This window comes from Leuciscus leuciscus (genome assembly GCF_965113295.1).
Source record: "Leuciscus leuciscus genome assembly, chromosome: 3".
In the NCBI taxonomy this organism is placed as follows: domain Eukaryota; kingdom Metazoa; phylum Chordata; class Actinopteri; order Cypriniformes; family Leuciscidae; genus Leuciscus; species Leuciscus leuciscus.
Window position 1 is genome coordinate 3,182,966 of NC_138727.1, and position 15,929 is coordinate 3,198,894.

General features: G+C 38.4%; 1 protein-coding gene across 2 annotated transcripts in view; it reads right to left on the reverse strand.

Annotated features, from left to right (window-relative positions):
• Positions 1-405: 405 nt before the first annotated feature.
• Positions 406-15,929, reverse strand: part of LOC309494487 (2-oxoglutarate receptor 1-like) — a 30,034-nt gene continuing 14,510 nt past the window's right edge. The window contains exons 1-2 of one of the 2 annotated variants that reach the window (XM_082163891.1): positions 6,278-6,321; positions 406-2,609 (exon numbers count right to left, since the gene is read on the reverse strand). In XM_082163891.1, the coding sequence (XP_082020017.1) occupies positions 1,580-2,602 (1,023 nt within the window). In that variant the 5' untranslated portion in view covers positions 2,603-2,609; positions 6,278-6,321 and the 3' untranslated portion in view covers positions 406-1,579. Of the gene's footprint in view, positions 2,610-6,277; positions 6,322-15,929 lie in introns of those variants that run through there. The other variant, XM_082163890.1, reaches the window with a different exon arrangement.

Sequence of the window (15,929 nt, forward strand, 5' to 3'; positions counted from 1 at the left end):
GATTTGCATCTCAATTGGGGTTTGATGGAGGATTCACATTTCCTCTTCCTTTACTGTAAAACAGTGCATCTAAACCTCAGATGGAATTCCATAGAGCACTGTTATACAAGAACTTTTTTCTGATGAATTTGTTTAACCAGTTATTCCATTTAGACCGTATGAATGAGCCATGTGTGTTTTGTGAATGAGCCAATGTTTCCATCAGGTTATGTAAAACAAAGACTATTGATTGAGAAACTGAGAGTAAAAATTTTCTGAATAAAATAGCATCAGTTTGTTTGTTGAGAAGTTTCAGTTTCACTCTGCAGAGTCAATTGTGCCATGCAGATATTATTCAAACACAGTTATATGTACCTCTGATTTAAATGTTCTACTCTGTCCATACCAAAAAGTAAACAATGCAAATGTCTTTTTAAGTACTTTTACTGCTGTTGATCATGTATGGCAAACAAATTACACTACGCCATCATCATAAAGTCAAGGTTTATGAAGGAAAGCAAGCACACAATGAATAAATACAGACATACAGCTGCCACAAACATAGATACCATCAGTGCACAGGAACATTGCTATACCATTTTTACAGATTGGCATCATCGTTTGTTTACATCAGGGCCATTTTTTTACCATTGTGGCGACCATAGGCTATTGACATGCTGAGGGCGACATGGGTGGTTTGTCATGAAATGGCCTTGGGTTGGTTACATGCATATTTATGTTCATGCATTTGTGAGACGTCATAACGTTTCATGATGCATTTGTTGGGAATCAAACTCATGACATTGTTAGCACCAGACTCTGGTTGAGCTACATTTTCAATACTATACAATGAGGGCTTGACATTAAATCTCATGATTTTTTGCTCACCAGCCACTGTGGTTAGTGGTTTTCCAAAGTTAGTTTTCCAAAGAAAGTTTTCACTGGCCACAATTTTGACAACGATCTCATAATTCAGCAGCAGGTATATTAGGCTGCTGTCACTTTAATTCCTGACACAAGGATCCATTGTACTGTTACACATGCGCTTTCTTTCTCAACTCTTTACGTTCACTATAACTGTGTTTACATGAATACTCGCCAAGACCGACATTTTGACATTATTTTGTGTGTATTTAAGCATAATAAGCAGTGAAAAATAACTCAATTTAGTACTGAGAGGCAGCTTTATGCGCGCGCACTTTGGGTGTGAGCACAAAATCTGCGGGAACAAGTACAATTATGCACAATATGCACAATCCCATGCCGAAATTCAAACCCTGTAACACCAACAAGATACATCCGAAGCAAATGAAACGAGTGAGTGAGAGCAGGCGGGTTTGTGTGTAACTCGCTGTCGGAGAGATGAGAGAGAGAGAAAGCGCAACTGGTATTGTGTATCTATTATGTGGAAAATGAGGAAGTGTTTCAGAGATTTCAGAATCGTATTTATATTCCACAAAAGTAATAAAGTCATACAGGTTTGGAATGACATGAGAGTGAGTAAATGATGAAAGAACATTTATTTTTAGGTGGAGTCCTTCATAAATTGGTCACAGTGGCATTGACTCTGGCTCGTAAGACTGAAACAGTGGCTTGAGTTTCAGCTGCTTTGCTCATATGTGGTATTGGTCATGGGTTTGTTGATCACAGCCACTTTAATGATCCCCTTGGTCTTCGACATGAGCTGGTCACATTTGAACAGATCCATGAAGGCCTGCTTAAAGTCCTCCGACAACGTGTAGAGCGGCAGGTTGAAAATGATGTTAATTACAGCGATCGGCCTCGAAATAATGTAGGCGGCGTGAACGCCACGGTCCAGCATGCAGTCGGTTTCTGGAGTGAGTTTCGTGTAGATTCTCAGAGCTCGTAGCACGTGAAAGGGAAGAAAGCAAACCACAAAGCACGTCAATATCAACACGATGAGTCGCCTTGCTTTAATCCGTTTCTTGCTTCCCATATGAGGACCCTTCTTTAGCTCTACAATGATGCGCCAATAGCAAAGACAGACCACGACCAGAGGAACCAAATATCCCAGTACGGTCAATGCCCAACTATATGGCCAGATGATTTTTGTGTCGTTGCTCGCAAAGTCCAAGCAGTATGTCTTATTGTCCGTTGGAACTGTGTCAAACATGTTAAAAATCGGACTTAACTCGCCCACCGTCACGACCCAAACCAAACCGCAAGCCAACACACCCCATCGCTTCTGCTTGATGCTGTGCATGTGCAACGGATGCACGATCGCCACGTACCGGAAGATGGCCAGACAGGTGAGGAAGAGGATGCTGCCGTAGAGGTTGAAGCTGAACATGACTCGCGCAAAGCGGCACATGACAACCCCCAGCGTCCAGGTGTCATTGAGGACGTAGTAGTAGATCAAGAAGGGCAAGCTGACCATAAAGAGAAGGTCAGTGATGACCAGGTTCACCATGATGATGGTGCTGCTCTTCCAGGGACGAACTTTGAGCGCGTAGACCAGCAGAGCGGTGATGTTACCCACAACGCCCACGATGAAGATCGCACCATACGTGGCGGGCAGGTAGTAGCGCTTCATGAGATTGTCCACGTCGGTGCAGTTGTCACTTGAGCTGTTACTCCAGCCGTAGTAAAGATGGCTCGCCATAGTTGTTCTTGCAGAAGGAAAACATACAAAACATTGTTAAAGAGCGCACATCATAGAAGTAGATGTCCTAAAATTGATAGTATTTCAGAGACTGTTCTTTTCCTCTACTTGGCATTGAATACCTCAGCAATGTGATAAACAGATGTGCATCTATCCAACGAGATGCAATGAAAGAAGAGAAGGATCCACATTGTTAACCCTATTGTTTAACAAAAGAATGAAGTCATCAAAATACTCTGAACCCTGATTCAGGACTGTTTTGATGACTTCATTCTATTTTTAAACAATAGAATATATATGAATTGAGTGGTTTGGTTTAAATTTTCTAAAGAGACCTGACCGCTATGATGAACAGATTGAATTTATGCTTTTATTCACATATAAACGCTGATCAGCAAACGTAAACAGAAGGTCAAACAAACCTGCTTGATGCGCAAGGACAAACTGCATTGATTCTTGCGGAAGATCAAACTTGCTGCGTAACACGAGAATGAACCTCATTGGTTCTTGCGGAAGCACAAACGTGCTGGGTAACACGAAAATTAACCTCATTGGTTCTTGTGGAAGATCAAACGTACTTCGTAACACGAGAATGAACCTCATTGTAGGAGTGGGCGATATGGCAAAAATATTTTTTTCAGGAAAATCACGGTTCACGATTTTATAACGATTCTTTTTTATGTAGGTTTTACTATTTTGTGACTGAGCATTACAGCCAAACTAATGTCCATATTTTAAAAACAAAGCCTTAGGTAACAAAATATAAAATAAAAAAGAATGGCAAAGATACAAATATTTGTCATTATTTTCTTTGTTATTAAAAATACACAGTTATACATACCCAACTTAATATACAAATTAAATAAACAGTGCTTTATGTTTTTAGCTACAGTAGGTGTATTTAACAGTAGCATTGAAGAAAGTAATTAAATGAACAAATATGAAAATAAAACAAAACAGACTTCACTGTATAAATTATACATGGATACTTATTAAAGCTACTATTAAAGTTATCAGTCAAGAGCAGTGAGTGATTTTCTCTTTGCATTTTGTTGTTTTATTAACATTAAAGGGATAGTTCTCCTAAAAATTCAAATTGTCATAATTTACTCTCTCAAGTTGTTGTAAACTCGAATAAGTTTCTTTCTTCTGTTGAAAATAAAAGTTATTTGGAAGAATGTGGGTAACCAAACAGTTGATGTACCCCAGTGACTTCCATAGCATATTTTTCTCCTATGGAAGTCAATGGGGACCAGCTACTGTTTGGATAGCCACATTCTTCAAAATATTAATATTAGAAAAATATTAGAAAATATTAGAAGGAAATTAATACAGGTTTGGAACAACATTAGAGTGCGTAAATAATGAGATAATTTTAATTTTTGGGTGAACTATCACTTTAAGGACAAGCGGCAGCGTGTTTACTATTACTAGCCTCTTTAAGAGCTGCGCGCGACGCGTCTAATATACACGCATTTGACAAGCAGATTTTCTCTAAATTTTCTCAAGTTTGCTTTCACTTTAGACATAACCGACTTTGTTTATGTAAACCTTGTGTGTATTTGACAGTATTAGCACAATAAGACTCGAAAGATAACTTAGTCCAGTATCCAGGCGCTGGAAGACAGGCTTTTACTAGTGCATGTGAGCTTCACATGTACGCGCTGAGAAACGCACACGTTAGAACAGCGCACCAGCACGCGAATTAAATGTTTAACCGACAAGGCATTAAAGCACATGCAAATTATGAACTTTTGTGAACTGCAGTGTCCCGTTCCGCTGCGTTAACATTTTATGTTAATATACGTCGCGTTGTTCAGTATGTTGGGACAGAGGAGCCAGAACAGCAACTGATAGAACGCACGATACTACAATATGTCTTCAAAAGCAGATCGTGGAGACATTTTAATCGTCCACGATCAAAAATCGTCATATCGCACACCCCTACCTCATTGGTTCTTGTGGAAGATCAAACGTACTTCGTAACACGAGAATGAACCTCATTGGTTCTTGTGGAAGATTAAACGTGTTGCGTAACACGAAAATGAACCTCATTGGTTCTTGTGGAAGATCAAACGTTCTGCGTAACACAAGAATGAACCTCATTGGTTCTTGCGGAAGCTCAAACGTACTTCGTAACACGAGAATGAACCTCATTGGTTCTTGTGGAAGATCAAACGTACTTCGTAACACGAGAATGAACCTCATTGGTTCTTGTAGAAGATCAAACGTACTTCGTAACACGAGAATGAACCTCATTGGTTCTTGCGGAAGCTCAAACGTACTTCGTAACACGAGAATGAACCTCATTGGTTCTTGTGGAAGATCAAACGTACTTCGTAACACGAGAATGAACCTCATTGGTTCTTGTGGAAGATCAAACGTTCTGCGTAACACAAGAATGAACCTCATTGGTTCTTGCGGAAGCTCAAACGTACTTCGTAACACGAGAATGAACCTCATTGGTTCTTGTGGAAGATCAAACGTACTTCGTAACACGAGAATGAACCTCATTGGTTCTTGTAGAAGATCAAACGTACTTCGTAACACGAGAATGAACCTCATTGGTTCTTGTGGAAGATCAAACGTACTTCGTAACACGAGAATGAACCTCATTGGTTCTTGTGGAAGATCAAACGTACTTCGTAACACGAGAATGAACCTCATTGGTTCTTGTGGAAGATCAAACGTGCTGTGTAACACAAGAATGAACCTCATTGGTTCTTGCGGAAGCTAAAACGTGCTGCGTAACATGAGAATGAACCTCATTGGTTCTTGCGGAAGCTAAAACGTGCTGCGTAACATGAGAATGAACCTCATTGGTTCTTGTGGAAGATCAAACGTGCTGTGTAACACGAGAATGAACCTCATTGGTTCTTGTGGAAGATCAAACATACTGCGTAACACGAGAATGAACCTCATTGGTTCTTGTGGAAGATCAAACGTACTGCATAACACAAGAATGATCCTCATTGGTTCTTGTGGAAGATCAAACATACTGCGTAACACGAGAATGAACCTCATTGGTTCTTGTGGAAGATCAAACGTACTGCGTAACACAAGAATGATCCTCATTGGTTCTTGTGGAAGATCAAACATACTGCGTAACACGAGAATGAACCTCATTGGTTCTTGTGGAAGATCAAACGTACTGCGTAACACAAGAATGATCCTCATTGGTTCTTGTGGAAGATCAAACATACTGCGTAACACGAGAATGAACCTCATTGGTTCTTGTGGAAGATCAAACGTACTGCGTAACACAAGAATGAACCTCATTGGTTCTCGCATGTCAAGCGAACATGCTTCAGCTTCCGTTTACCACAACTGATGTGTGAGTCAATGAATGTTTATATGTGAATAAAAGCCTAAACTAAAGCTTTTCATAATATAAAGTGATCGAGTATCTTCAGACTTTTGGACTAAACCACAAGCTCTCAGATTTCATAAAAAAGATCGAAGGATGAGCAAAAGATTTACTGGTTTGGAACGACATGAGGATGAGTAACACCCTTTAACACGAATTAATTACAAAATTTTCATTTTGGGGTTAACTAACCCTTAAATAAATGTATTGTTTAAAGGAGATGTTTACTGGACTATTACAAAATAATGAAATGCCAAAATACTAGAAGAGCTAACAACAATCTGTTTTTAAGAGAGGTAAATACTTACAATGTGTTCTGATGCTCCTCATCCAGCTGCTGGTTCCTCAGAGAATCCTGCCTCTTCTGATGAACAGTTCCTGGTGCTAAATATCATTCCCATTCATTTGCATGCATTTATGTCACATCAAAACACATGATCTATCAACACATGATCCTATGGGCGGGATTTAGAGGTGCACAGGTCTGATCTTATCCATAGGATTATTATGGCAAGCCGTTTTAACATTTAATCCTTAAAGGGATACTTCACCTCTGGAAAGATGAATGTGTATTTAAAATAGGTCATTTATGTAGAAGAAATGTCAAGAATTTTTTGAATTTGGAGCTTTCTAGACTGAGAAAAGCCAGAAAATAAATTTTTGGCTTATGTGGATGAAAGACAACAACTCCCAAAATGCACTTGCTTCGCTGCCCTAGGAGGCCACTCCCAAACCACGCCTACCGGTTAGAGAGCGCAGTTGAAAACAACAAGGTTAGGCTACTAGTGAGTCTCCGTGACGAGTTTGCCCGGGATATCGAGATCGCCCAAAATGTCCGGGATTCGGCTTTTGCGTTCTACAGTCGCCATTCATTATGTTTACTGTGGCGAGCAGGACGAGGCTGAGGGGCGCTGGAGAACGGCGCGAGGCCGGTGGCGAGATTACTAATGAGCGGCACTGTGAGACGCTCTTGTCTCCTATCTCTCACGGAGGAGCGGGAATTTTCTTAGCAATGTTAAAACGCACATCAACCGATCACTTGTTTAGCGTTCATGTAAACACTACATTCAGATTCACCAATCAGAATGAATTCAGTTAGATTGAAACAAAAGGTGTGCATGTAAACAATGAATGGCGACTGCAGAAAGCAAAAGCCGAATCCCGGACGTTTTGGACGATCTCGACGGCCGGACATGTCCGGGAAAAAGAGGATGGTAACCCCTAATACTCAGCTTTCTCCACAGAACAACAGCCTGCTAGCTTAGCTTCCAAAGAAAGACGGCTGAAACTATGTGTACATTCTGTGAGTGAGATCCCTCTATGGGCGGGTTGAACACATGCGGGACAGCTCCTACTACTGGCTGTAGTCTTTAGCCTCTGGCCAGAAAATCCTCCGATGACGCAAAATGACGATTTTTGCGTCATCTGAGGATTTTTTCCAGACAAAAAATACATAAATCTCTCGTCTCAGGGGGATATGAGGGTGGAAAGCACGGTAATTCGAAAATACTACAGGTTTTCTACTAATACAAAGCTTAATACAAACTTTGTTGTATTATTTTAATTTAATACTGTGAAGCTGCTTTGATACAATCTGTATTGTGAAAAGCGCCATACAAATAAACTTGACTTGACTTGACTTGACTTAATGCTAAATCCTGAAGTATCCCTTTAAAACCTACTACTACTAGTATCTAGTTTCATGCCACTATTCCATTAAGTACTAGTGCATCTTCTTTAGATACTAGTACCTTTTTAAAAGATACTAGTAGTTATTCATTAGATACTAGTTCTTATTTTTTTAGAGACTGATACTCAATCATTAGATACTACCTTTTAAATAGACACTAGTATTAATTAGATTCTAGTGTCTATTAGTACTAGTACTTATTTATTACAGTAGATACTAGTACTTATTCAATAGTTACTAGCAGAGGTGGGAGTAAGTCACACATGTGCAAGTCACAAGTAAGTCTCAAGTCTTAACCTTCAAGTCTCAAGCAAGTCCGAGTCAATTTTGTGAAAAGCAAGTCAAGTCAAGTCAAGTCACTGCTTTATGTCAAGCAAGTCAAGTCAAGTCGTAGCTTGGGTCACAAGTCACTGGCAAGTCATACAAACGTTTGATGATTTCACTGAATTTATATATTAAAATAAGTTAAAACTACATAAGCTGTGGACTATGGTTTTATTTGCAACATTTTTTTTTAAATATGCATTTCCACATACAGCTGAGTGGTTACTACAATAAAAAATAAAAAAAATAATAATAAAAAAATCAAACTACATAGCCTAAAATGTAAATGTAACTGAAATTAGGCCAACATTAAAGCATGAAAAATAAATATGCCTCAAACATTGCACAAGACCATTAAAATGTATTAAACAATTCACAATTTAAGTATAATGGTTCCTATGCCACCAAATGGCATTCTTCAAACTGGCATCCCCTTTATGGAACATGAACACATCCCAACAAGTTAGATCTTTCCTTTTTAACAAAAGAATAACAAGAAAAAAACAGTAATAATTGAATTGACACAAAACTTACACCTGTCAATCAGGTGGATTGACTATTGTACATTATTAATCTGTGTGAGTGAGTGATTTATTAATATTTGTGAATGAATGTGTGTGCATGTGTATGTGTGAAAAGTGTATTGTTTGCATGTCCATGGTTGTGTTTGACTGTACACGTGTGTGTGTGTGTGTGTGTGTGTGTGTGTGTGTGTGTGTGTGTGTGTGTGTGTGTGTGTGTGTGTGTGTGTGTGTGTGTGTGTGTGTGAGAGAGAGAGAGAGAGAGAGAGAGAGAGAGAGAGAGAGGTGATTTGATTGAGTGTGATTGATTCATTAATATTTGTGAGTGAATGTGTGTGCGTGTGTATGAGTGAAGAGTGTATTGTTTGTTTGCATGTGTGCATGGTTGTGCTTGCAAGTTTGAATTTTTGTTTTGTGTATTTGTGTATGCATGGTTCGGTTCGAAAGTCTGTATGTTTTTTTTCTTTGTGTGTCGGTGTCTTTTTACAATCTTTTAGTGGTATTAACTAGCGATTTATTTTTACTTACTCTATGCCCTATATACTAGCGGTATAAGCTAAACAGTTTTTAGAGATAAAACTCTTTACATTCGATTATCATGAAAACAAATCCCAGAGAACGGTAGACTGTACCAATGCATTATTAATTATTATTAAATTACAGTTACATTTTTTTTATATTTCTTTTAACATTCAAGTCAACCCTGGGATAGCAGACTATATTGGTAGCATATAACTAGACAGTACAAAGGGATGCATGCAGGTAAGAAAAACTGGAATATGGCATATTTTAACCCGATTTTCATTTTCAAGAAAATATTTTTTCTCTGTGCTTTTGTATGTAATGGATTATTCAGATCATAAAAAAAATAATTAATCCAAGGCACTCTAATATTATTAAAAATATATAGAAAGCCCTTATTTCATCATGGCTTTAATATTTTAAAATCAGGTGACAAGTACTTGCACAACTATGCGTTGTGGCTAATGAGCCTTTGTCAGGGTGTGTGACCAAAGCCCCTTTCACACAGAGATTCCGGAAAATACACGGATAAAGTGACCCAAGATTTGACCCGGGTTCGTTTGATTTAGGTTCATTCACACTGCCAGTGATTTTCCGGAATCAGAGATTGCGTTCACAAACCACGCTTGTGCATTTTTTTTTTTTTTCTCTGATTCGATCATAAACTTGCGCATTACGTACCGTTTCACAGCTGGCGAACGATCCCGCGCTTCAGCGTCATCACTACGACACTGCATTATTACGGCTTCTTTTGTTCACACAGCGCGCGTTCCTGCTGCGTCACGTGATTGTTGCGGTGCGTTCAAATACAGATATTTATTTTTAAAAAGACAAGTTATTTCGAGTCATTTACCTCAAGTCCGAGTCAAGTCTCAAGTCATGAATATCAAGTCAAAGTCAAGTCAAGTCTTTTATTAATATTTGTCAAGCAAGTCTCTAGTACCTATTACTAGAGACTAGTACTTGTTCAATAGATAGTACTTAGTCATTATATACTAGTACCTATTAAATAGATACTAGTACTTATTCAATAGATTCTAGTGCCTATATTAGTACTAGTACTTATTTATTAGATACTAGTACTTATTCAATAGTTACTAGTCCTTATTATTAGATACTAGTACCTATTACTAGAGTAGTACTTGTTCAATAGATAGTACTTATTCATTAGCTACTAAAACTTATTCAATAGATACTAGTACCTATTTATTAGATACTAGTATTTATTCCAAATATTACTGGTAAGCTTTTTTATTTTACTAGTACGATTTTTAATTGAACAACAGTGGTCGTTCTGACTAGTCATAACATAAGACAAGTAAAAAAACCAGCTGTGACTTGTAAGATAAGAAATGTTACTAGTTACAATTAAAAAAGATACTAGTGTCTAATAAATAAGTACTAGTACCTAACGGATAAATACTAGTATCTATTAAATAGGTACTAGAATCGAATGAAAAGTAATTGTATACAATAAATAAGTACTAGCATCTAATGAATACTTATTAGTAATATTTAAAAATATACTAGTCAATATTGGAATGATTACTTGTCATAAATTATTAGATGATATCCAAACAGAATAGCTACTAGTATCTATTAATTAATTTGATATTTTAAGAAATATCTTCTTTTAACAGATCATTACATAAACATGAGTATACTCTCAACCATCCAATCAGAGTTCATATGGTAATGCAGGCTAAACTAAGGCCATAGAAGATTGATTTTTCGCAACCGACTTTGTTGGTTTATCTAGCTAATTGTTTAGCATGAACACAAGGAAAGGCAATATGTTTAATATGACAATTATTGTTTTGAATGTACAGTAGGCAATAACAAAGACTTAACTGCCAATAATAAAATTCAAACAACAGTTAAGTAGATCCAAAAACCGGTTCATACCCACCACCAAACAACCACAATGCCTAGAGATGTACTAGTACCTAAAAAATAAGCACTAGTATCTAATGAATAAGTACTATATTTAATGGAATAGAAACTAGTATCTAAAAAATAAGTACTAGTATAGCATGAAAATAGATACTAGTAGGTTTTAAGGATTACATGTTAAAGCGGCTTGCCATAGATATTTGGCTATGGGAAATTGTGTTACTGACAAGCCCATGTTAATTCCATGATAAACTGATCATGTACAGGACAGACAGGTCAGCTCAATTATCATACGAGCTCATTATGCAGTTTTACGAGCACTGTGTCAAGAGAAATAAATAGTGCTGTCCAGATACACTATCCATCCTAAACTCTATAGTCCAGGCAAAGTAACTCATTTTGGAGCCAAAAATAGAACTAATTGTAAAATATTTTTTTTTCAGCATAGATCATTTCTATAAGGTGTCCAGAACAACATACTAAAAGTCCTAAGAAATCCTAGTTGAGGAAATATGTTTAATTCTCATCAATCCAAGGTGTGTGCCAGTAAGGCCAGGCAACAATACACCCCAATGGGGCTTATTTTTCCCTTTACTCCTATCACAATCAAACCTCACACAGTGAAAGTATACATGAAAAGTAACATTTTTGTTTTACAAGTTTCTATGAAAAATCTATTTTAAATATGCAAATGAGTTCAGCACTAGGCCTAATTGACCTATCTTGCACCCAGCGTAATTGACTTTGTACACCGACGCATGTTTCATTCCTATTTTGCACTTTTCCCTCCACAGACACACGTCGGTAAACTAAAGAAATGCATTTGCGCTCCCGGGGGGGCGGTTAAGTGCAAAGATGAGGCGTGTTCCGGCGCAAATGTTCCCTGATGCTATTTTACAGGTTTAGAAAACAATTCCGCCACTAACCAGGAAAAACCCAGTCAAAAGTCAGAGGCGCGTTGCGCATGTTATTCAGATGCTATTTTAAGGGCGCATGCTTGGCCATAATCATTGTAGCGTGTGTACTTTGCTTATCTTCTTATCTATCATCTTCACACAGACGCAGCAGTTCTCATTTTTAGAAAACCATACATTATTACAAGGAAAAATATTACACAAGGGAAAATCATTGTTGTGTCCATGAAGATGTGAAAAAAATAGGCATAATTCTAGCTTACATATTTACCCAAATTTGTATACGCCTGTTTAACTGAAGCTGATTTGGGTGTGTTTCTCCATCCCCAATGTCACTTCTCTGTGTTTTACGGCCCTGACGAGAACGTCGGTCTCCTCGGCTGTGAACCGCTCCTGGCAAATCCTCCGTTATAATAGCAAACCGCCATGGAACAAGCGTGCCTGCTCTTAAAGGGAATGTGAGATGACGCTCTGATTGGTTTATTTCACGTTACGCCCAAACCACACCTATGATTAATGAAGCTACTTCAGACCAACCCATTTTAGATTTGCGTCGGGCGCAAGAGTCATTTATCCCGCCGGTATAATAGCAACAGCGCCCGAGATCCGCCTACAAAGTTACTTGCGTTTCGCGCTTGATACTTGCGTTTCAGATCGTTAAAATAGGGCCCATAAAGTCACAAGTGGAAAAAACACGGGCCAAATAACTAACACATTCATGTCCTTTCAGTAAGTTAACCTATGCATAAACATGATAAATTTGAAGTCACAAAATGACTTATATTGACCTTAAGAATTGATTGCACAATCTTGCCTCCAGTTGCTTTCTAAATTATTATTTTTTATTTGCGAACAAGCCTTACCTAATGACATTCGCCCACAGATAACATCAGAAGAAAATCAGAATAGCCATCTTAGTCATAAATAACGTGGTGAGATTAAATTTTGGCCAGGTAGATTTACAAATGATTTGTATTGTTGGTAAGATTACGAGATTACAGGCAGAAGTCATTCACTAAACTAAACGATTCACTCTCACACAGAAGACAGATGAAAAACCAGATAGACACACTTTCCAGACATTCCAGCACTTTAAAATAATTTTTGTCAGACACCAAAACTGCTTCTCTTTTTGTAGTTAGCAAGTATTTCAGAGCAGGCGGGCCACACATCAGACTTCCACCGTTTGTAAAGTAGCTTTGCAGTGTTATGAGAAGCTAGCCACAGCAATATCTAGGCTAGAAACCCGATCGGAAACATTTTAAGTCACCAACTCCTTTCTAACTAGACATTTTACTGTAGACACATTTTGCTTAAGGCCAAAACTACTTTTCATCTTGAAGTAGCATCGTCTAGTCTAATGAAACGAACTAACGTTAGCTTGCTAGCACTAGCAAATTCTATTGGGCCTAATTTCATTGCTAATCAACACTGTTTTCTTTTCTTTTTTGTTTATACAGTGTGTAATGTATGTAAACAGGGAGAAATGGAGAAGTGTAAAATATTCAGTGATGAAAACACACGAGCAAAAGGCAGCAATGGTGTGAACCGTGCCAAAGAATGGTGTTTCTGCAAATTAGGACATATTCAATAAGTGTGGCGCTCATGTGCATATTCAAATTCATTTAAAAAGAAACTTGTAATACAAAATACGGTAACGCTTTAGATTACAGCCCGGAAAGTACTGCGTAATTAAAATGAAATTACAGTGTAACTTTCGGTAATTACAGTGTACCTATAAAGTACGTACGTGTAAGTATAGGGGAATAATCATAGACAGTATATAAACTGGACACAGCGACCCCATAGGTTTCAACGGAGAAAAGTGAAGCAAATTAGAAGCACTCATTTCCTGATTGCCGAGCGAACTGCGCAGACTCAAACTGAGCTTGACGACGTGGATGTGACGTGAGCAGCCTGTCTGACAGTTGTAAGTCTTCTAGTAGCTGTGCCAAGAGAAATCTGAATCATTCCCTTCCGAATCTTCCAGAGACGGAGAGCGTGAGTAGGAGGTGTCCATGAGCTAGGAGCAGGAGCAACTTTATGACTCTCTATAGGCTTCTCCCTTGACTTTATCAGACTTTATGCCTCCACGTCCCCCCGATTGACTGCGAGCTTCTCCTCCTGTCTCTACGGTAATTTCCAGAGAGTCGCGTGGTTATGACGCAATCGTTAGCCTGTTTTTACAAAAACTGCTTCTACGTGGCCATAACGTAAGATACAAGGTAATGGAGCATTTTATACATTGTCGTGTTTCTTTAGAAATAAATAATGGACAAATGGAGTCTTTAAACGCCTCAGATGTAAAGTTATTCGCTGTCAAAGTGACGCCAAAATGAATGGGAGTCAATGGGATGCTAACAGCAGGTGAAGGCTTGTTAGCCAATGGCGGCCGCCGGAGGTGGTACGGAAATAGAGAGCTCGATTACCCCCCTGGGAATAATATGCAAAGTTTTGGGAATAAAGGGGTAACAACCAGGAAAATAACAAATTATTTAGGCAAATTATTTAGACTGTAAGTATTCCACATAGTCACAGGGTAAGTATGACATTGCGGGTTGTAAATTAAAGTGGTGCTTCTTACCCTCTTGTTCCATGTAGTTACAGGGTAAGTGTGACATTGCGGGCTGTAAATTAAAGTGGTGCTTCTTACCCTCTTGTTCCATGTAGTTACAGGGTAAGTATGACATTGCGGGCTGTAAATTAAAGTGATGCTTCTTACCCTCTTGTTCCATGTAGTTACAGGGTAAGTATGACATTGCGGGCTGTAAATTAAAGTGATGCTTCTTACCCTCTTGTTCCATGTAGTTACAGGGTAAGTATGACATTGCGGGCTGTAAATTAAAGTGATGCTTCTTACCCTCTTGTTTCATGTAGTTACAGGGTAAGTATGACATTGCGGGCTGTAAATTAAAGTGATGCTTCTTACCCTCTTGTTTCATGTAGTTACAGGGTAAGTATGACATTGCGGGCTGTAAATTAAAGTGATGCTTCTTACCCTCTTGTTTCATGTAGTTACAGGGTAAGTATGACATTGCGGGCTGTAAATTAAAGTGGTGTTTCTTACCCTCTTGTTCCATGTAGTTACAGGGTAAGTATGACATTGCGGGCTGTAAATTAAAGTGGTGTTTCTTACCCTCTTGTTCCATGTAGTTACAGGGTAAGTATGACATTGCGGGCTGTAAATTAAAGTGATGCTTCTTACCCTCTTGTTCCATGTAGTTACAGGGTAAGTATGACATTGCGGGCTGTAAATTAAAGTGATGCTTCTTACCCTCTTGTTCCATGTAGTTACAGGGTAAGTATGACATTGCGGGCTGTAAATTAAAGTGATGCTTCTTACCCTCTTGTTTCATGTAGTTACAGGGTAAGTATGACATTGCGGGCTGTAAATTAAAGTGATGCTTCTTACCCTCTTGTTTCATGTAGTTACAGGGTAAGTATGACATTGCGGGCTGTAAATTAAAGTGATGCTTCTTACCCTCTTGTTTCATGTAGTTACAGGGTAAGTATGACATTGCGGGCTGTAAATTAAAGTGGTGTTTCTTACCCTCTTGTTCCATGTAGTTACAGGGTAAGTATGACATTGCGGGCTGTAAATTAAAGTGGTGTTTCTTACCCTCTTGTTCCATGTAGTTACAGGGTAAGTATGACATTGCGGGCTGTAAATTAAAGTGATGCTTCTTACCCTCTTGTTCCATGTAGTTACAGGGTAAGTATGACATTGCGGGCTGTAAATTAAAGTGATGCTTCTTACCCTCTTGTTCCATGTAGTTACAGGGTAAGTATGACATTGCGGGCTGTAAATTAAAGTGATGCTTCTTACCCTCTTGTTCCATGTAGTTACAGGGTAAGTATGACATTGCGGGCTGTAAATTAAAGTGATGCTTCTTACCCTCTTGTTCCATGTAGTCACAGGGTAAGTATGACATTGCGGGCTGTAAATTAAAGTGGTGTTTCTTACCCTCTTGTTCCATGTAGTTACAGGGTAAGTATGACATTGCGGGCTGTAAATTAAAGTGATGCTTCTTACCCTCTTGTTCCATGTAGTTACAGGGTAAGTATGACATTGCGGGCTGTAAATTAAAGTGATGCT